Source organism: Tachysurus vachellii, chromosome 4 (assembly GCF_030014155.1).
Source record: "Tachysurus vachellii isolate PV-2020 chromosome 4, HZAU_Pvac_v1, whole genome shotgun sequence".
NCBI classification, from domain to species: Eukaryota; Metazoa; Chordata; class Actinopteri; order Siluriformes; family Bagridae; genus Tachysurus; species Tachysurus vachellii.
The window spans coordinates 31515640-31538139 of record NC_083463.1 but is presented as its reverse complement, the minus strand read 5'-3'; the positions used below and the strand labels follow the sequence as shown (position 1 = coordinate 31538139).

General features: G+C 37.4%; 2 protein-coding genes across 3 annotated transcripts in view; one reads left to right on the top strand and one right to left on the bottom strand.

Annotated features, from left to right (window-relative positions):
* Positions 1-1330: 1330 nt before the first annotated feature.
* nr4a2b (nuclear receptor subfamily 4, group A, member 2b) lies at positions 1331-6690 on the bottom strand. Its single transcript, XM_060868959.1, has 8 exons — positions 6570-6690; positions 6337-6409; positions 5251-6119; positions 3766-3895; positions 3483-3646; positions 3180-3382; positions 2887-3065; positions 1331-2788 (listed from the first exon to the last, which is right to left on the bottom strand). Exons 3-8 carry the CDS (start codon positions 6115-6117, stop codon positions 2553-2555), a joined length of 1779 nt encoding a protein of 592 aa, XP_060724942.1. The 5' UTR covers positions 6118-6119; positions 6337-6409; positions 6570-6690; the 3' UTR covers positions 1331-2552.
* A 5030-nt stretch (positions 6691-11720) lies between these two features.
* gpd2 (glycerol-3-phosphate dehydrogenase 2 (mitochondrial)) overlaps positions 11721-22500 on the top strand; it is a 27944-nt gene continuing 17164 nt past the window's right edge. Inside the window, exons 1-6 of one of the 2 annotated variants that reach the window (XM_060868957.1) lie at positions 11721-11827; positions 15203-15307; positions 17318-17326; positions 19414-19585; positions 20511-20635; positions 21184-21281. In XM_060868957.1, coding sequence (XP_060724940.1) covers positions 15209-15307; positions 17318-17326; positions 19414-19585; positions 20511-20635; positions 21184-21281 — 503 coding nt within the window. In that variant the 5' untranslated portion in view covers positions 11721-11827; positions 15203-15208. The remainder of the gene's footprint in view (positions 11828-15202; positions 15308-17317; positions 17327-19413; positions 19586-20510; positions 20636-21183; positions 21282-22500) is intronic. The other variant, XM_060868958.1, reaches the window with a different exon arrangement.

Genomic DNA, 22500 nt, shown 5'->3' with positions numbered 1-22500 from the left:
TGTGTGTGTGTGTGTGTGTGTGTGTGTGCACTGCATTCTGCATCGGCATCAACATCTATTTGAGTGAGAGTGATACTGTAGAATAAAATAAAACACACATCTGTGGAGTTCAAGTGAAGAGATGAGAGAAAAGAAGAATCAGAGTTTGACCTTCACACAAATTTGAAGCTTTTATTATTTTATCTTATTATTTTCATTTTAATAATAAATAATTATTTTATTTTTAGGATTTTAGAAAGTTTCCAAAATAAAAAATTCCCAAAATAATAGAAATGTTTTTCCCTAAAACCCTCATTCTATATTCTGTGCATAAAGATATTATCCATATTTTAATGTCAGGAACAAAAATATAAACAAAAATATTTTTTTTAATGAATGAAACTTTCCACAGATGATGCATCGTTTCTGAAATATTTTGTTGTATTTATTTGTACAAAATTAACGTTTTCTATTCATTATTATTAATATATTTTGTAAATCATTTATTTTTTTATTATTTAAATAAAACGTTTAAAAATATCTCAAATACTATTTATTTCCTTTTGATAGTAATTAAAATACAACGCTATTTAATTACTTTATTTCACCTCATCACCTTATCTATATGATTTTACATGATCCTATATGTAGTTAAAATAAAATAAAATACATTTTATACATTACATTATTACATTATAATAATATAATTATTATAATATACATTATACATTATTAATCTTTTTTTTTTAAACCTCAGGTATTATGATTGACAGTTTGGGAACTAAAATAAAAATGTAGTTCAAAAACTGTCAGTCATAAGGTTTAAAAAAATTATTCATATTTTTTTTAATGTCTCCCACATAATAATTTCATGAATTACACTTTCATTAATTATTTAATTAAATACATATTTTTTTTTTGTTTTTTTTTTCGTCTATATAAGATAATAAAATAAAAGTGAATCTAATGGAATTCGTGGAGCTATAAAGAGATATAACATGTAGATCTTTATTAGAGACATTTATATGAGATCTTGATAAGAAGCCGAATGTAGTTAAAAAACATCTTCCGCCAAAGAAAAAGCGTGAATTGTTTATTATTAATTAATTAATTAATTAATTAATTAATCTATTTATTTATTTATTTATTTATTTATTTATTTATTTATTTTAAGATTAAGCTCAGTGAGACTCATATGATATTAATTCACAGGTTTATTTAGCAAAGCACGAGAGATTGATAAACATACCTGCTTCCTTTATATAAGACATACACAACGCAGAGATGCAGAAATGACATCATTAAAAAATGAAAAAATTAGAATAATAATAATAATACCAGGTAAAAAAAAACGCGCTGGCATGATGTTAATGAGAAACTGATAAGAAAACGGCGCACATTAAAAATATTATTATTTAAGACTTATTTCAATATGAAATGAAAAGTGGTTTAAGAGCTCGTCGTGTTCATGCGTAAAAAAGTGATGCGGTAAAAATGGCAAAGCTTTATACACTGTTCAGTCTTAAACACTGCAAAATATAGGGAGTCTATAAAAAGAATCTGCGTATGGGGAATTCTGTCTGTCTGTCTGTCTGTCTGTCTGTCTTTTTATTTCTTTTCTTTCGTTTTGTTTACAGGAGGAAACGCAAAAGACGCGCTTCGTTTGACGCGTTTTATTTAATTCGGAACTTTTGAGAGATAATATAATATAAGATAAGATAAGATAAGATAAGGCAAATGGCATCCAATAGTTTTGCCATAGAATGAAAATGAAGTGTTTTATAGTGTCCATGCTGTGAGTGTGACTTTTATAATCACTCAAATGACATAAAGACTTTAAGTCGGGAGCGCAAAAGCTGCGTTCATCAAATTAATCACATTAATATCATCGCGGGTACAAAAAAAAAAACAAAACAGGCTTTGCATCACAAAGAAAAAGACAAAAAACAGCATCACAATAAAACAAAAGGTCAGCTTATTTGGCCATAAAGCCACTCTGTGTAGTTATAGAGTCAGAAAGATCTTAACCCAAGATCTTAACTTCTAAATTTAATTCGTGATTTAATTAAAAAGTACTTGTTTTTTTTCACTCAATTCTTTGACAGAATTCATTTTGTCCGAATCCATTTTTTGATCAAGCTTGATTTTGTCCACACTAGTGCACTCTTCTCTGTCTCTGTCAATAAATGCATAGATGTAATAATAACAATAGCTTAGATATTTTCAAACTGCATTATTGTATTATGGATAAATTTTAATTAACATCCCTTTAAAATCCCCAAACCCAAGCTTATTATTCAAAAGCATATAATCAAGGAACTACAGTGAAACTATTGTGAAAAGTGTTCAGTTACGATGATGATGACGTCTGGAAGTTTTAATAAAGGGGTGAATAAATGGTTAACAAGTTCGGAGGATGATTTCCTTGTTTTCCAACAAGACCAGAAAAGGGCTAGTTCTTAGATCTGCTCTTAGCTCTTGCGCTGTTGTGTCGCTTTCAGTCCAAGGAGAGTGAAAGTAAACCTCCTTGGCTTGAAGGGGATCGTATAAAACTCTGATAAAGTTCCACATGTTCAGAATGGTAACGTGTCGCGAAAGAGCTTCTCGATGATAGCAGGCGTCGGAACCAAGTCCTCCAGCTTCAGGTAAAAAATGCGCTGAAGTCCTTGTGTGCACAGCGTGCGAAGCTCAGGCAACTTGGCCAGGATTTTTGACAGATGTCCGCTGCAGGCCACGTGATCCTTCAGGCAGGTTAAAATCTTACTCTGAAGCTCCTCTGTCTTTTTGGGCTCCTTCAGGCCGTGGCGCTCTGCAGAAAGAAAAAAAAACACACACAAAGATTTTTAATATGACAATTTGATAAACCAAAGAAATGTTGTGCGGTGTGGTGGGATTTCTGTAAGTCACCTGTGATTATGGTGAGAGCAGCCATGCAGGAGAACGCCGGCACGTCGACACGCATGCTCTGGAGGCTTGAGGAGAACTCGGCGATTGAGTCGATCCACTCTCCAAACGCTCGCACGCACTGCATCCTGTGCAAGACGACGCCGCTGCAGAAAACCAGCTTGTCTTCCATCAGATTTGATCTGGATGGATGAATCCAAAGAGAGAAGCGTGCTACGAGGTTAGCCTGATCTCGAGATTACAATTAAGAAATGTTGAAGAGAGGATCGAAGATTAATACGTAGTAAAAGATTCACCTGTATGCCAAGCGCAAGACAAAGAGCTCCAAGAAAGCGGAATCAAACAGCAGCTCCTGGTCACATTTCGGGAGTTCGGTGAAGCCAGGCATCTTCTCCGCCCAGCTGCGGATGATGCTCATGGAGCCCATTAGGAGGTCATAAAACTGCTGGATGTGAACGGTCTCGTCTCCAGCGCCGTGGAAGTCCGGGTTGGGCTGAAACTGGAGAGAAAATCATTCTGTCATTCTGTAAATTAACAATTAACACCAAAATCAACAAACAAAAACAAATCCTTTTTTTTCTTTGAGCATAGCCACTCACTTTGGAGTAATCCAGGCGACCTACGGTGGGGTTGGAGTCCATGTGGGCCCTCACCAGGGAACTCAGGAGATTGGCAGGTGATAAGGAGGCGGGTACGTCCTGGGGGCCTTTGGGTTTGGACGGGAGACGACCTCGTCGACCTTTTAAACTGTCCGTTCTTACGACTATAAATTAGACCCCACCCCAATAACATTCCCTCATTAGAATATAACCAAGATTTCATGTCTCACACACACAAGTCAAGAGTGTAAGAGTTAAACACTGCAACACTGCCTTCATGTACCTTCTTTCACCATCCCAACGACGAGGCACTTCTGGAAGCGGCAGTACTGGCACCTGTTCCTCCGCCGTTTATCCACGGGGCAGTTTTTGTTGGCCAGACACACATATTTGGCGTTTTTCTGCACCGTGCGCTAGAGAAAGACAACGGCTATTAGTAAGTACTTATAACTGACAGAGCAGGGTTTCATCACTGAACAAAAGAAAAACAGGCTCTTGAGTCTGCGCTCGACAAAGCAAAGCTGGCTAATACATTCAGGAGCAGGACGGGGCACACGTTGGGTAAATACAGAACCGTGGAGCCACATAAATCGCGGGTCCCCCGGCGCTGACTCTCTGACCTCTCTTGTCGGATTAGCGCAATTATCCCATCACGGCACGGCAAGCTAAAGAGTCGGCTGGGAATTACACTCTCCCTTCACTCAACCCCTCTCCCCACCCCTCTACCAACACTCCCAACACCACCCACACCCTCAACACCCCCAAAACCCTCACCCTACTGTTGATACATGACATTCCTGTTTCAGAAATGAATGCAGTCTCATCACACAGGTGGTTAAAGATACTGCAGATTTTTCCTTAAAAGCTTTATTAACCTCATGAAGGGTTTCATAAGGAGCTGTAAAGTTAAATCTCTTAACGATAAGCTGCGTGACGTTCCTCTTTAGTTAAGTTTTCATTTAATTAAGTTTCCAAAAATGTCTATTTCTGTGTTAAGCCTTTTTCATTTTGAATCTTTTTCATCCAACAGTATGAGAATAAAGATACCAAACTCTACTTTCCCTTTTTCTTGACACTAATGTGATACAAATGATCTTTTACCTGGAAAGCAGTAATGTAGGTTTACCTTTCACTTTAACTCTAAAAGGTCATCAAGCAAACCATTTTTAAACGTACAATATCAATATCGTCCTACATATTAAAGGCACAATCGATGGCGTCGGCACCAGAAAGACAAACAAAGGTTTGGTTTAGTTTAGTGTCCTTTCTACAGCACATTTTTGGCAATATATCAAATAAAGTGATTACAAAATTATTATTTTCTTTTCTTTCATCAAGTAGAGAAAACCCTCAAAGTGGAAGTAAAGGTAATAATAAAGGGCTTTTTACTTTTTCACTAGTGGTACCAAAAAATATGTATATGTATAAAATAAATATGTATCTTTACACCTTTAATAATATTTAGAATAAATGCTACATACCTGGACCACTTAAACACCACTAATAAGCTCTGAAGGAACTTCCGGTGTCCCCCTTGCAGTGTCACACAATTTATTTAGAAAGAAGGCTAATAAACGGTACCTTTACTTGTCTTTGGCTTTAAGAGCACAATATGTGGATTTTAGATAGATAAATGTGTTATTACGCGCCGGTAAAGTTGGATTAATAAACTGAGTAAATAATCTTACTTCTACAGCAACAAGAAAAGCTTTATTACCCGTTTAGTACACTAGAGTAGTTAGAAAAGATAAAAGACATCTGAACACACCTTGAAGAACCCCTTGCAGCCCTCGCACGTGCGCACTCCGTAGTGCTGACACGCGGCGTTATCACCGCACACCGCACACAGACCCTCTCCGTGCGCGGGGCCGCGCGTGGCATTCGGTGAGCACGAAGAAGATGAAGCAGAGGCAACGGGGCTCTCCATCAGCACTCGTCCGTGGCTGATGTGCAGGTTGTGATGCGCGAATCCCAGGCTGTGGTGTTGTGCGTGCTGCTGCTGCTGCTGCTGCTGTTGTTGCTGCTGCTGTTGATGCTTCCTCAGCGGAGCGAATCCGTGTTGTGCGGCGCCGTCGAAGCGCATGTGACATGCGGAGACGTGCGCGCTCGACGCAGACGGCTTGAACGAGAAAAAGCGCGTCACGGCGCTCTTGCGCTGCTGCTCCATAAGGTAGCCCGGATGGAAGCCGTGCAAAGACGACGCGTCGTCCCACGCCGGAGCGAAGCCCGAATGACACGGTTTGTAGTAAGACGCAGCAGCAGCGGCGGCCGCGGCGGCGACAGCGGGGTCCTCTGCGTGCTGCCCGTGCTGCTGCTGCTGGTGATGCGCGTAGCCAGAGTGTGCCCCGGTTCCATCCTCCGACTTGACCGAGAGATGATCGGCGCAGTGGGGGAGCTGGTACAGGCATGGAGGCTTGGCCTCGTAGCTCGCAGTGCCGCCGGCCGTGTCGGAGAACGTACTGAAGCTGGGCAGTGACGAAGACGCGGCGGCGAGCTCTGCGTTCGTCAGGTCCATGCTGAACTTCACGAACTCGGGCGTGAGGAAATCGCAGCTGTACTCGCTGTAGCTGTAGCTCTGACACGCAGGACTGGCACCCGGAGGAGAGGTGCCATACTGAGCCTGCACGCAGGGCATCTCTGAGGAGGAGAGGAATGCAAACAAGAAAATCAACTCAGGCTCCTAAACTTGGTCGTGGTGAACCTTCCTCCTGCCCTGTGCGTTAGAGCGCAACAGAAAAACTAGAAACACGCTAGAAACAGGAGGAAGGTTCTCCCGGACACTTTACGCGTCAAAGCTTTGTACATAACAGCTGCCATACGGATGGAGTGCATACGTGTATTCCCGTTTCCACACCTGCTGACGGGCGATCTAGTGAAATCGCTGCAGTTCGCTGGTTGTACTCGGGGGTCTTCTAAGTTTTACTCTCCTATGTATAAAGAAAAAGCTGTTTAGCTTTTTAGATTTCCCAATATCTCAATATTGTAAAATTAAGTTTATTATTATTATTATTATTATTATTATTAGAGAGAGAGAACATAACTTTGATAATTCAGTATTTCTTCCATGTTCTAAATTATATTCCTTACCTCAGTTTTCTTTCCTAGACGTCGTAAGCTCTTTGTCCATCTCTGAAAGAACTCTGCCTTTAAAATATAAAAGTATAAAAAGCTTTGCACAGAGAACTCCGAGCTTCCTCACGCTTCAGCTTTAACGCAACTGGCGCTAGAGCGCAACGTGCCTTTGTTTATGGGCTCGGAACGCCGCAGGCCACGTGCCAACCGTGCGGACGTCATGAGCGTCATCCCCTGACGCGCTCCGAGCCCGAGGACAGAAAGCCACTTGTGTTTTTGCGCACTTGTCTTGGGTGGCGCACTTGTTCAGAGTAACAGGACCCGGTTACAGACACTAACGCATGGGTCCAAGCTGTCTGCGCGCATCAGACGCACTATTTAGTACTCTACTCTGCAAACTGGAACACGTCCGGTTTACAAACCATGTTGGACCTTGTGTAAAATGTATACTTGTTTATTTCTGCACTCTCAGGAAAAAGGGCACTAAGACTGCACCGATCTGCTCTCATGACTGCTGGAATGGTGCCATCAAGGATACACTTTTAGTCCCTTTAGGGCTGGGACAGTACATGTAGTAAAGATCTCCTTAAGCCCTAATGATGTAGCTTAAATTATTTTTAAAGGTCACTGATACATAACGTGCAACAGAAGCTGCTCTTCATGGCAGCGAGAAGGAAAGGAACCTTTGCAGTAGCTTTTTGTGATGCCTCCAGGTGCATATTGTACCTTTAAAAAGTTTTTAATCTATATTTCCAGGCCTGAGAGAAAATAGAGTGTGTGTGGATGAAATAAGCCAGATGTTATGATGTGTGCTAGGATTGACATACACTCTTAAACCTAAAGGTAGAACCAGGAGGAACTTAAAAGGGGTTTTCGGTAAATGGTTGTAAAAGAACGTAGTGCCTTAAACATCATGCGATGAAAACAGTCTATGGATTTTATATGTTCTTTATACTGTAGAACTTTACATACACTCACTTTATTTTATCAGTAAAGCTATTCAAACAGTAATATCACATCATTCCTTAATTAATTTATGCACTTCAGCTATAAATATCCACTAATAACATGCAGCATTTATTCACTTTATTATTCCACTTGTATATGCGTATGCTTTGACCTGCTCAGATGAAACACCCACAAATGATCTACCTAACCTCAATTCAGAAGATATTTAACCTACACAGATGGGATGGAGAAATTAGAATCAGCTTTCTTCAGACAACAGGTCAGACCTGTTGTAATAAGAGACGTTATAAGACCTGTGACAGGTGTCTGACATCTTGTGTTTTGGTTTTTAGTTGCGCTGTTATTTTGTGACATGGTGTGAGATAATGTGCTTATTCAGAACCAATCATATAATATTTATATACTATTACTGCCTCACAGCACAGAGGTCCATGGGTCGTGAGGATCCTGAGCTCATGGTTAGAGTGTGTGTGGGTTTCCTCCTGGTTCTCTGGTTTACTCCAGTATCACAAAAAAATGTCAGGTGAATCGACTGGTAAAGCTAAAATGCTCCGAGTTGTGTGTGTGTGTGTGTGTGTGTGTGTGATCCTGACAACAATTAAGCACTTTCTGATATGTTAAATTATATTTTTTTCTAAATGAGCTCAGATTTCTTTGGGCTGAATGAAGAATAAGGTTTTTGTATTATTAGTGTGTATAAAAATGCGTGCTATAAACCTTAAGTATACAGTAAATACCTTTCTGGGTGAAAGAAAAAAATTCATTAAAAAGTAATCAATTTAATATGTGTGAGATTTTTACTGCATGACTGGGAAAGAACCCAACAAATATGCCATATGGGCCAAATTTCCAAGCACACTTTACACTGGTAAGGAAAAGAAAATTAGAATTTTGTCCAAGGTTACTTAATGTGTGTGTTGAGGAAACTCCATGGACAGTCGTCTTATCGGTTCATATGCTGAACACACAACACACAAACCCAAAACACGAGTCGTCTGCATGGAGATTAAGTTAAAACAGGATTTTCTTGTGCATGTCAAATGACCAGTTCCTTTTCCAGAGTACAATGTTAGTGTGTGTGTGTGTGTGTGTGTGTGTGGTTGTGTGTGTGTGGTTAGACCTTCCCAGGGCTCATTGTTCAGAACAGAAGTAGGTTCCAGTGCTTGTAACAGAAATGCAATAATGACGTGATTGTCTGCTTTGCCTCTTTATCACGTTTTAGGGGAAGTTTCGGTAATTTGGGATGTTGTTTAATCTGAGCTCTTGCTCAGTGCTGCACTGAAGGCTGTCCATTGTACAGAGGGAATCCCAAGCTGACAGAGGCTACTTTGTTCAGCGTGTGGTGGATCGCGTCAGCAGTGACGCCAGCGGGAGATACCTCACGAACCGTATTGAGCTCAGAAGCACACCATCACTCGCAGCACAACGCCTGTGTGAGGAAAAACATCAACAATGCAAAGTGAATTGTGTCACACCTGAGTGTCACACCTGCTCATCTGAACATCCCATACTGTATCTGGAATAAATAAGAAATGTCATGACTATTCATTATATGTCAATTAGAATGACGAGTAAAATTTGACTCTAAAAATCAATCCATCATTAAATACATAAATAATCTTCTGATGGTCACTCAGGTGGTTTAATTTGTCTTTTTAAAATATTTATTTTGTATGCATCTTGTAGTTTTTTTTGTAGGCACTATAATTCACACACTTTTCAGATGTAAAGGGCAACTTTCATAAGTCACATGATGTCAGAAGAGAAAAGTCACACGAACAGTCATGTGACTCGTCACGTGGTTTACATGTAAATTTTTCACAGTTTAATGTTTTCTCTGGAATTTTATCCACATGATAGAAAGAATCATGTTAAATGTTTTTTGTTTGTTTGTTTGTTTGTTTTTTTACATTTTTTATTTGTCCTACTTTATTTATTTATTTATTTATTTATTTATTTGGTAAGTCAGAAAGAAAGATTGACATGATTTTTATTGACATGCATCATTAAAACAAATGCAAAAAATCTCTTCCAATGTTAGTATTATTTACTCAAGGTTATTAATAAGACCACTATTTATTTATTTATTTATTTATTTATTTATTTGTTATTAAAAAAAAAAGAAACCTATTTAAGTAACAAAAATACATGCCCTCCAGTATATTATGTGCACATGGGCACTTATCAGTAATGACTTAATTGTTATCTGATCATAACATACCTATTATTATCAGAATCAGAATCAGAACCAGAACCAGGTTTATTGGCCAAGTGTGTTGATGTTAACACACACAAGGGATTTGGTTCTAGTTGTTTGTGACTCTCAAAAAGTACAGACATAAATAACACTATACTGTACAATACAGGCATAAATAACACTATACTGTACAATACAGGCATAAATAACTATACAATACAGGCATAAATAACACTATACTGTACAATACAGGCATAAATAACACTATACTGTACAATACAGGCATAAATAACACTATACTGTACAATACACACATAAATAACACTATACTATACAATACAGACATAAATAACACTATACTATACAATACAGACATCAATAACACTATACTATACAATACAGACATAAATAACACTATACTATACAATACAGACATAAATAACACTATACTATACAATACAGACATAAATAACACTATACAATACAATACAGACATAAATAACACTATACTATACAATACAGACATAAATAACACTATACTATACAATACAGACATAAATAACACTATACTATACAATACGGACATAAATAACACTATACTATACAATACAGACATAAATAACACTATACTATACAATACAGACATAAATAACACTATACTATACAATACAGACATAAATAACACTATACTATACAATACAGACATAAATAACACTATACTATACAATACAGACATAAATAACACTATACTATACAATACAGACATAAATAACACTATACAATACAATACAGACATAAATAACACTATACTATACAATACAGACATAAATAACACTATACTGTACAATACAGACATAAATAACACTATACTATACAATACAGACATAAATAACACTATACTATACAATACAGACATAAATAACACTATACTATACAATACAGACATAAATAACACTATACTATACAATACAGACATAAATAACACTATACTATACAATACAGACATAAATAACACTATACTATACAATACAGACATAAATAACACTATACTATACAATACAGACATAAATAACACTATACTATACAATACAGACATAAATAACACTATACTATACAATACAGACATAAATAACACTATACTATACAATACAGACATAAATAACACTATACTATACAATACAGACATAAATAACACTATACTATACAATACAGACATAAATAACACTATACTGTACAATACAGACATAAATAACACTATACTATACAATACAGACATAAATAACACTATACTATACAATACAGACATAAATAACACTATACTATACAATACAGACATAAATAACACTATACTATACAATACAGACATAAATAACACTATACTGTACAATACAGACATAAATAACACTATACTATACAATACTGACATAAATAACACTATACTATACAATACAGACATAAATAACACTATACAATACACACATAAATAACACTATACTATACAATACAGACATAAATAACACTATACTATACAAGACAATGCAGACGATGAGATACAATATAGACAGAATGAGTATTAAATATGAATATAAAATATGAACATAAAGTGTTATGAGTGCAAATAACAGTATTGTGCAATATTATGCTTTTGTACATTATACAGCAGCAGTAGTGTGTGTAACGTATACAGATGATGTGATTATTATTATTATTATTATTATTATTATTATTATTATTATTATTATTATTATGTTATTATAAGTAGTAGTGGAATCTTTTAAGCTCATTATCCTTTGTGTTTTCTTTCTTTTTGTGTCCATTCTCTTGTATCTTGCCACACCTCTAGCCTACTAACCTACTCTGTATAAACATTAATAATCATCATGCAGTTCCTGGCTTTTTTAGTGCGTCAGAACTCCACGCCCACTTTCACCTTCCTCGAACACGATTGGACAAGGAGGAGGATGTCGCATTCTGATCGGTTCATCCTCGTGTCTGTCAAACTCAAAGAGCGATCGCTTGCATTACTTCCTGGATCGGATGAGAAAGCAGCGAAAGCAGCACTTTCATCTGTTTATGCTGCGTTTATGCTTTCGCATTTCGACTAACAGTAAGTATGACGCGTGTTCTTTGTTTCTTATGTTTAAACCATCTAAAGATCGGGGTAGAATGTTCAGATTTAAGAGAGAGAGAGAGGGGATATAGAGCTGTCGTGTGCACGTGAGCTGCTGACACGTTTTTACACGTCGTTATAATGAGGTTATAATGAGTTGTAATGAGTTATAACGTGTGTGAACTAATACAGAGTGCAGAAAATAACCCTGGTCGAAATAAACACTGTGCTAATTCCAAACCCATGCTTTAACCTTTAAGAAAATTGTGGCTACTTTTATTTATTTAGTTATTTATTTATTATTGTTGATTTATTTATTTTTAAATAATCATTATATGTATGATCATTGATGATCATTGTATGATGATGTAATGTGGCTTTGTTGACAAGATGGCAGGAAAATAATAGTGTGTGAAATAATTGTAAAATGATTTACATACTGAGTTTTTTTGTTTGTTTGTTTGTTTTTTACGCTTGTGTGTTTGTTTCCTGAGAAATTGTTCCTCTAAGTTAACTGGAATAAAACACAAATAGGAAAAGTAAAAATAAAACAGCTCGACTGATAAAGACGGACAGATGACGTGACGTTTATTTTCACCATTTTACAACCGTGCGTAGGATGCATGATAATGAGTGGTTATAAAAATCATAACACACACACACACACACACACACGCACAGATCAGTCATGACGTGCGTCTCCGGTGTGGTGTGAGAATGTCCCAGCAGCAGCTGAAGAGTAAAAAGTTTTCTATTTCTGTTGCTCGGTCACTTCGGGGTCTTCGCTGACTTGCCGAGGTGAAGGGAGACCTTTTGGTGGAAGAGACAAATATAGACAAGATGCTGGATGAAATATGGAGTGCAGGCCATACACACACATATACATTTACACACACACACACACAGTATATACAGATATATATATATATATATACATATATAGTTACACACATACGTAGAGTGCACACACACACATACACGTATACATTCACACACACACACACACACACACACACACACACAGTATATAAAGATATACATATATAGTTACACACATACGTAGAGTGTATATGTATACACAAACATATGCACACACACATACAGTACACACACATATACATTTACACACACACACACACAGTATATATATATATATATATATATATATATATATATATATATATATATATATATATATATATATATATATATATATATAGTTACACACATACGTAGAGTGCACATGTATACACAAACATATACACACGCACATACAGTACACACACATATACATTCACACACACACAGTATATACAGATATATATATATATATAGTCACACACATACGTAGAGTGTACATGTATACACAAACATATGCACACACACACACATATAGTGTATACGTATATACACAAATATATACACACACATGCAAAGAGAATTGCGATTCCATCGTCGTGTCAAACCGTAAGAGGAAAGCTCAGTCTGCCTTCTTCAACATACGTGATCTCACCGACTCCCTCCATTGGCTAGTGTCACAGTGATTGACAGGCAGAAAGTATGCCCCTCCCACCCAGAGAGATGAACTGCACTTGTATTTGCACGAGATAAACACGTACGCTAAATGCTGTCAATGTAAATCTAAATGTAAATATCTGTCTGCTGAGGAAAAAAGATCCGGGGAAAGGATGTGGTTCATGAATAAGCCACCTGGAAAGACCGGTGGAATAAAAAACCAACAACAAACAATGAACAATGCAGCTGAGATTATCGTTGCGTTTCTAACGATTCTTTAACTTCACCCTGAGGCCGCTGGTTTTACTAACAAACCGAGATTTAAGATTCTCTCTCTCTCTCTCTCTCTCTCTCTCTCTCTCTCTCTCTCTCCAAACTCTGCAGTCTTAGAAAAAATCTAAATCTTTCTTAAACATTGCTCAGGTCAAACTCCAGAACTATATACTTTATTTAGAACAGTCTAGAGCTAAACACCCTCAAAACTGTGGCGATGATAGTGGACTTTAGGAAAGACCCCTCAACACCACTCCCCCCTCACAATATCCAACAGCCCTGTGTCATCTGTGGAGACCTGCACGTTTCGTAACTGCACGTCTCGTAAAACTACCAGACACAGGAACAGTTTCTTTCCCCAGACAATCACCCTGATTAACACCTCACCATAATTATATTCACTGCTTCATATCTATAAGTACTGCATTATCAGAACTGTCAGTCATCACATCATCTGTATATGTTACACACACTACTGCTGCTGTATAGTGTACAAAAGGCATAATATTACACAATATTGTTATTTGCACTCATAACACTTTATGTTCATATTCTATATTCATATTTAATACTCATTCTGTCTATATTGTATCACGTCTGTATTGTCTTGCCTTGTACAGTACAGTATAGTTTTATTTATGTCTGTATTGTATAGTATAGTGTTATTTATGTCTGTATTGTATAGTATAGTGTTATTTATGTCTGTATTGTATAGTATAGTGTTATTTATGTCTGTATTGTATAGTATAGTGTTATTTATGTCTGTATTGTATAGTATAGTGTTATTTATGTCTGTATTGTATAGTATAGTGTTATTTATGTCTGTATTGTATAGTATAGTGTTATTTATGTCTGTATTGTATAGTATAGTGTTATTTATGTCTGTATTGTATAGTATAGTGTTATTTATGTCTGTATTGTCTTGTATAGTATAGTGTTATTTATGTCTGCACTTTTGAGAGTCACAAACAGCTGGAACCAAATTCCTTGTGTGTGTCAACACAATTCTGATTCTATTTGATCCATTATACCGTCTAATACTGAACTACACTGTAGGTATTTTATCTCCTGTGGTATGTTGTGTTGTGTATGTCAGCTTTGGAGTGTGACAGGATGACAATACTGACTCTCCTGTGTTAGTCTTGACCTCTGTGTGTTCTGTTATGCTACGCCACACTGGATTATACTCCACCAAATCTCCACTTTGGATCCTGAGATTTGATCAACAATTCTATACTATACTGCACTGTACTGTACTCCATTATGCTATACTATACTGTACTCCAGTATACTATATTATATTATACTATACTATACTGTACTGTACTGTACTCCACTATATTATATTATACTATACTATACTGTACTGTACTGTACTCCACTATACTATACTATACTATACTATACTATACTCCACTATACTGTACTGTACTATACTCCACTATACTGTACTGTACCCCACTATACTATACTATACTATACTATACTATACCTTCTTTTTTCTAATACACAATGCTGTACTTTAGTACTTTTTGTTTATTTAATAGAATTGATGTCTAACATTACTTTGTCGATTGTATCCAGGGACTAATGGCGTTTCGGAAAGCAGTGAAAGGGACCCTGATAGGGGGCGGAGCCTTAGCTACAGCCTTCGGCCTATCACAATTCATTGAATACAGGAGGAATCAGGTGAGTGTTTCTGATAGATATTGATGACAGTGTTAGAAATCATAGTTTATGCTAAGACACAATAGGTGCTTTGCTCTGAGGTTGGAGGAGGAGGAGGAGAAGGAGGAGGATGAGGAGGAGTTGTGGCTGAATCTCCAGGCAACTCGTTCCAGTGCATGTCTGATCTCACCCCAGGAATGTGCTGCTTTTGTGCACCTTCTGTGCTCTCACCTTCCTCCACCTTAACCTGAAGTCGAGTAACTACAAATAAACTAACGTTAAAATTAGCGTTATTACTTATGCTAGTAATTCTATATCATTACAGATCAGAAATTAAACAGTGCTTTGGTATAATGATGATCTGAGTTCACTGTAGTTAAAAAAAATAAATGAAAACACAAGAAATGCCTTAGATCGAGACGCTTTGTGATCCGAGACAGGCGTCTGTTATTCTTTGGTCCGCGCTCTTAACGCCGTTGTCTTATCTTCAGCTCGTATTTGCCGAAGGAACACAGCACTTAAAGAATACCAAACAAATTGTTCCTCACTTGAATATGAAACGATGAACAATTTCATCTCCATTCAAGCCACCAGGGATTTCAGCGCTCATCACAATGTACCTGTGTTTAGACTGGCAAGAGCCCTAGGGGGTGTAAGGTCTCATCTCGTCTGGATGCTGCGCTAAATAACTTAAGGTCAAGTAGATTAAGATAATCAACAAGGCCTTCGGAAACAAACGAAGGGGGAAAAAAAACAGGGCTCACACACTCTCGAAGACGCCGGGGGTCCTGATTTACTCTCTCATCAGCTATTCAAATCCACCACAAACCGTTTTTGTCCATTATCCTCCCGTGTTCGCGGCTCCGGATCAGACTCCGGGGAACGACAGAATTACGGCCTCTCAAGCGTTCGGTTGCCAAGGAGCTGCATAATGTGGTCAACATGCGCTTACACGAGAGCGTGGATTTACGGAAGAACAGAGTGAGAGTTCACAAGCAGAAGTGTTCGGGGTGGTTAGAGCTAACTGAAGTGATCATTTCGCTGTTGCCTGGTCGAGCGTGTGAACACACCGCCACGGCCGTCGTCGCTCTCGTCATGACACCTCTTCGTGCTTTCTGAAAGGAAATGAAAGGACGAGTCAAAGTTTTGTTTTTGTTTTTTTATCAGCATCAGTTCTTTAGTCTCTTAAAGTCAGACGTCAGTGTAAAGACTAGAGCTGTGTGACTGCCTGCTGTTCAGTAAACGCAGCACCAGTCGTCTGTATGTTCACCGCAGGTCATGTGACTGCGACTCAACTGAAGTGTTCAGTAACTTTAGATTTGATGTGTGACTCAAACAGACTGGAGAATCTCTTGCTTGGAAACGTAGAGCTGTTTATTATTTAACGCTGTATTGACTTTGTTGGTGTTCTATTTGGTGAAGACCGTCTTTAAGACATGACGTCTACAAACTTCTACAAACTTCTACAGACTTCTACAAACTTCTACAGACTCAGAAGCTCCACCCACTGCATCAGTCACTAAACTTAACGAATGCTAATTTAGTGACTATTGAACATTATTTATTTATTTATTTGTTTAGTTGACATGATGAATAGCTTTTGTTCTTTTCTTTCTTTCTTTCTTTCTTTCTTTCCTCCTGTACCTAGCATTCTTTATTTATTTATCATGATACTTAATGTTTCTTAACGAATTTATTTATGTATTTATTTTAAATATGTTTTTACTTTTGCAGACGATAACTGCCTTTATTTATTAGTTGCTTGTATGATCGTTTGTATATGAACTCCTTTAATAATTTCACTCTTTATAAACACTTTTTTAAACACTGTGTTTAATCTGGACCAGTTCTGCAGATCAGATCTTTCGGTCGTGTGCGAAAGCGAGATGTTGGTGTTAATCCCCTGATTTCACTTCACGTCACTTCACTGGAACACAAACTTTTGTTCTGTCTCTTGATGTTCATTTTTATTTTTATCTTTTGCATCTGTTTATTCGTTCATCTGCCTCCTGCGTTCCCTCACCGCTGCAGCCTCACCGGGTAAGCTGAAGAAAAGACGAAGAGAGGAGTAAAGAAAAGAATAAAGATTTTGATTTTTAAAAATTAATCTGCAATCATGCATGTTTCAGACACTAATCTGCGAGATTGTGATGTTAATTTGGTGTGTGTGTGTGTGTGTCTCCTCTATGGCAAGGGCACTGTCACGCTAGCTGGCTATCTGGCTAAGTGTCGCTCGGCGGTGGCCGATTGCGTATTTGCATGAAATCCGTCGCTGCCGTGTTCGGTGATGTCGCAGGCGTGATTGCAGGACAGCCTTCTCACTTTAATTGTCTGTGGATGTTTTAAATAAAATGTCCGTCCTTGGAAACAGACACTAATTATTGAATCTTGTTTTTACATGCTGTTACGGTCTAAATTGCAAATGTCTGGCTTCATTTGGTCATTTGCAAGTCAAATACACCCCGCAGGCTTTCAGGGGAAAGATTGATGTAATCATTTAGACCGAATGCTAACGACAAAATGAATAAAAACGTTCCATTATAACTAAATATCGCTCGATATCTCGCTTTCCCGCAACGTGTCTTGTCTTCATTTGAATTTTTTCGAGGATTGAGACAAACACACGCTTCTTTTTAAAAATATTGACTTTGAGAACTTCCGAGAGAGAGAGAATGAGAGAGAGAGATACAGAGAGAGAAAGAGAGAGAGAGAGAGAGAGAGAGAGAGAGACATATAGAGGGAGAGAGATACAGACATACAGAGAGAGAGAGAGAGAGAGAGAGAGAGAGAGAGAGAGAGAGAGAGAGAGAGATGCATATAGAGGGAGAGAGATACAGACATACAGAGAGAGAGAGAGAGAGAGAGATACAGACATACAGAGAGAGAGACAGACAGACAGACATGTATACTGTAGAGAGAGTGAGAGAAAGAAAGACATACAGAGAGAGAGAGATACAGACATACAGAGAGTGAGAGAGAGAGAGAGAGAGACAGAGAGAGATGCATATAGAGGGAGAGAGATACAGACATACAGAGAGAGAGAGAGAGAGAGATACAGACATACAGAGAGAGAGAGATACAGACATACAGAGAGAGAGAGAGAGAGAGAGACATACAAAGAGATAGAGAGAGAGAAAGAAGGACACAGAGAGAGAGAGAGATACAGACATACAGAGAGAGAGAGAGAGATTTGGAAATCAGTAAAAAGTGATTCTTTTTTTTAAATTTTATTTCTATCACTTCTTTTTACACCCAGGAGAATAAGACAGCACTCGTCACACAGAAAAGATGTTTTTACACTTCAACACACCAAAATATTGAAATATACAAATAAAGTATTACAGTTTAAAAGAAGCTAGTAAACATGAGGCTATCACACTGTGTAACCCTTTAGCCAGGATGGCTAGCAAGCTAGATGGCTAGCAAACTAGCAAACAGTTATATTATACAAAAACAATAGTTGGTGTCAACAGAGACAGCTAACAGGCTAATCATTATAGTGACTCTATATATAGGCTAATATTGCCAGGCCAGTATCCAGGATTGCTAGCTATCTAGCTGACATTAGTCCTTAGTGTCAACATTAGTGTAGTTATATTAACAGAATAATTAGCCACTAGCAGGCTTACAAATGATTAACCAGCATTACTAACAAGCTAGCAAAAAATTAGCCAGGTTTACTAGCTAGCAACCTAGCTAACATTGTAACTATCGTGATTAATAATTAAACAGCAGGCTATTTGTTATATTTTACAACTTAGTAGCATAGCATTTTAGCAAGCTAGCTAACAATAGGCTAACTTATCATCTGCCAGGTGGGAATTGGAAATGATTAATGATTAAATTGTGTGAAAATAGCATTATATTTTATTTTTATAGACATATACGATATTTACAAGATTTCGGGTTGTCTCAGATTTTTGTGTTGATTTTAATAATTATTAAGAATCTTATATTTTTAGATTTCACTTCTAACATTCTAACTAGCCTGAACGTTTTATCACAGGGGGAAATGATGAACTGATTAATGTTGCATGCGTCAACCGTTTAATTCTCCTAATCTCCCACATTTGAGTCGGTTGCTGTCTTTTTGCTGTTTGTTGAATTTCTTGTGTGTATGTTATCAGGCTCGGCTGGCGTACGTGGAGGCGGAAGGGCAGCTGAAGATGGCGTTTGAGGACAGACTTCCAACGCGTGAGGAACAGCTGGCCGCGCTGCAGAACACGCAAGAATTCGATGTTCTGGTGGTGGGGGGCGGAGCTACGGGATCGGGATGCGCTTTAGACGCCGTCACGCGCAGTGAGAGAAAATTTACTGTCTGATAAATCTGATGAATTAACACCAACACGTCACACACGCGGTTCATGGCGGTCTTAACGTTTTTAACTCTTTTGAATTGTCGCTAGCTTTAAAAAAAACAAAAAAAAACCCCAGCAATATTACATTAGAATGTGAGATTGTGAGTGTTTATTTATCTGCTGGAAAAAGGCTAAAGATCAGCCATGATTAGACTAATAATAATCGGCTAAATAAATAAATAAACAAATAAATCAGTGAATGGATTTAGTCTGAAGATTTATGTTTTGTTTTTGTAAAATGTAACATAAAAATGTAAAAAAAAATGAAATTATAAAATTTTAAATTGAATAAAATAAAAGCCTAAAAATAATTTAGTTTTTTTTAGTACAGTTTGTTTTTTTAAAACATAATATTGTAGAATTTAATATACATTTATATAATTATATTATATATATATTTTTTTATGTAATATCATTTTAACGAGTATCAGTTAATCAGTTTTGGCACTGATGGCTTTGCTCTTTAAACTTTAGTTCTATAACTTTTTTAATTTGCAGGGTTTTTTTTTTAATCATCGTTTATTTTCTTCTACTTCCTGGTACGATATTTCAATAACGGTTTAAACGTTCGACTTAAACCTGGTGCTCGGTCTCGGCTGTTTTTTGGTGATAATGAATAAAAATGTCCCTGCGTCGTCACCTCGGCCTCTTCAGAAAGCAATATAGAGGCGAGGCCGAGCGGATGCAATATGCATGCTCTGATCTTTCCGTCCTCAGGCATATTACAGACAGGAGGGAAAATCTGTATGAAAATGACACCGAGCGCAGTCTAAATATTTGGAGCTGTGGGAGCTCGAAATGCCAGTGCGAGACTTAATCTGTTTCCTCCCTCCTCTTTTCCTCTTCCTCCTCGTCGTCCTCTTCAGATCTGAAGACGGCCCTGGTGGAGAGGAGCGATTTCTCCTCCGGCACCAGCAGCAGGAGCACCAAGCTGATCCACGGAGGAGTGCGCTATCTGCAGAAGGCCATCATGAGGCTGGATTATGAACAGGTGACCGTTCTACCTTGTTGTGTCTTTTTTTTTTTTTTTTTTTTTCCCTGTTTACCTGCATGTTAGGAAGAACGATCGAGATGAGGCACAGAGCGGAGCGGAAAAGAACGAAAGAAAGTCGGCAGCGTTTGAGGAGAAGAAATGTTTCTAAAGCAAAAAGATTTTTTTTTCTTCCTAAAGCCTGTATTCAGCTTCAGTGGCTTGAGATAAATAAATAAATAAATAAATAAATAAATAAAGTTGAGATAGATAAATAAATAAATAAATAAATAAATAAATAAATAAATAAATAAAGTTGGACTTCATATTTGGACTCATCTTACAAAGGTGTAAAAAATTCATTCTAGTCTGAATTCTTTTGAGGTTGCCAGATGTTTCCATTATCAACCATGAAAATGCTGTAAAACCCAAATTAATAAAATAAAACACGCAAAAACAATGTGCTTGTAACCTATCTGTCTATCTGTCTATCTATCTATCTATCTATCTATCTATCTATCTATCTATCTATCTATCTATCTATCTGCACTTCTTTTCCTTTCCCTCAGTACATGATGGTGAAGGAAGCTCTACATGAGCGTGCGAACCTTCTGGAAATCGCTCCTCACCTGTCCGCTCCGTTACCCATCATGCTCCCTGTTTACAAGTAAGACTGACGATACACTCATCCCTTACAGAGTAATAACAGCAGGAACTGATTTGTTTAATGCGCCTACACTTCACAGGACTACATAAGCAGTTCATAACACGACACAACTTTCATAAACATTCTTTAAACGCTCATTGCAGTCAGTGTCAGTGTCATAAACGCTCCTTTTATGTCCTGTTGACGTTACACCTGATCTAAGCAACACAGAATGCACTTGTCATACTGGTGTGTTATGATATGTTATTACACGTTCATGGTCTGTAATAAGTTACGTGTGTTATGTTATAGTTCTTCTGGCTTGTTACAGATAAAACCGATAGCTCACATAGCGTAGCGAGTTTTATGACATCATGACATCATTGCGTGCTTCTGATGCAGAACTTATTACATCCCAGAGCATGTGTTATAACATAAGTCTACGTCTCTTGACTCTATGTCATTTCTATGACATACATTATTGAAATAAATATTTTTTCATAACCCTTTCTAAATGTTTATTGAGGTTGTCCGGAAGGTGCCATGTGTCATGAAGGTGTTATGTAGCCTTATGAACACGGCTTTGAGTGAAGTGTTATTAACGCTTAGAGACGTCTGTCTTGAGCTTCATTACAGATTACAGAACAGGGTTTATTTATAAAGGAATAAGTTCTCTGAGATGTTGAGGAATCGTTTCGGAGTCTTCTGTCTTCCGTCCCCGAGTCCCACAGAGTTCAGACACGAGCTGGAAGTCGGCGCCGCCATCGCCGTCTCTAATTACTCCTGGCATTTAGGCTCGGCTCTGATATTTAAACGAGCGTGAGTGATGTCGAGGGCTTACAGAACACCACGACCTCATGATCACATCACATTTCTGTCAGACACCAAAATCTGTAGCCGGGCACGTCACGGGCTCTCGGGAGACGAAATACAGAGAAGATCCTGGAGCAGAGAGAAAGATACAGAGCAGAGGATTCTGTCCAAAAGTCTAACGTGTGCAAATTTCATCAGAAAACTAAAAATAAATAAGGTCAAAATATCAGAAATTCTGTTTGAAGTCAAAATCTTCTCGATGTCTTTAGATCTCTGGTGTAATAAAGAGTCTGACGTCATTAAGAAAAGATTTATTAAATAGTAGATATAAAGTAGGGACAAAACGGTGGCTCAGAAAATACTGTATATTATTTATTTATTTTATTTTTTAATGTTTTTAATTCAAGCTGACTGTTTTCTTTTTATT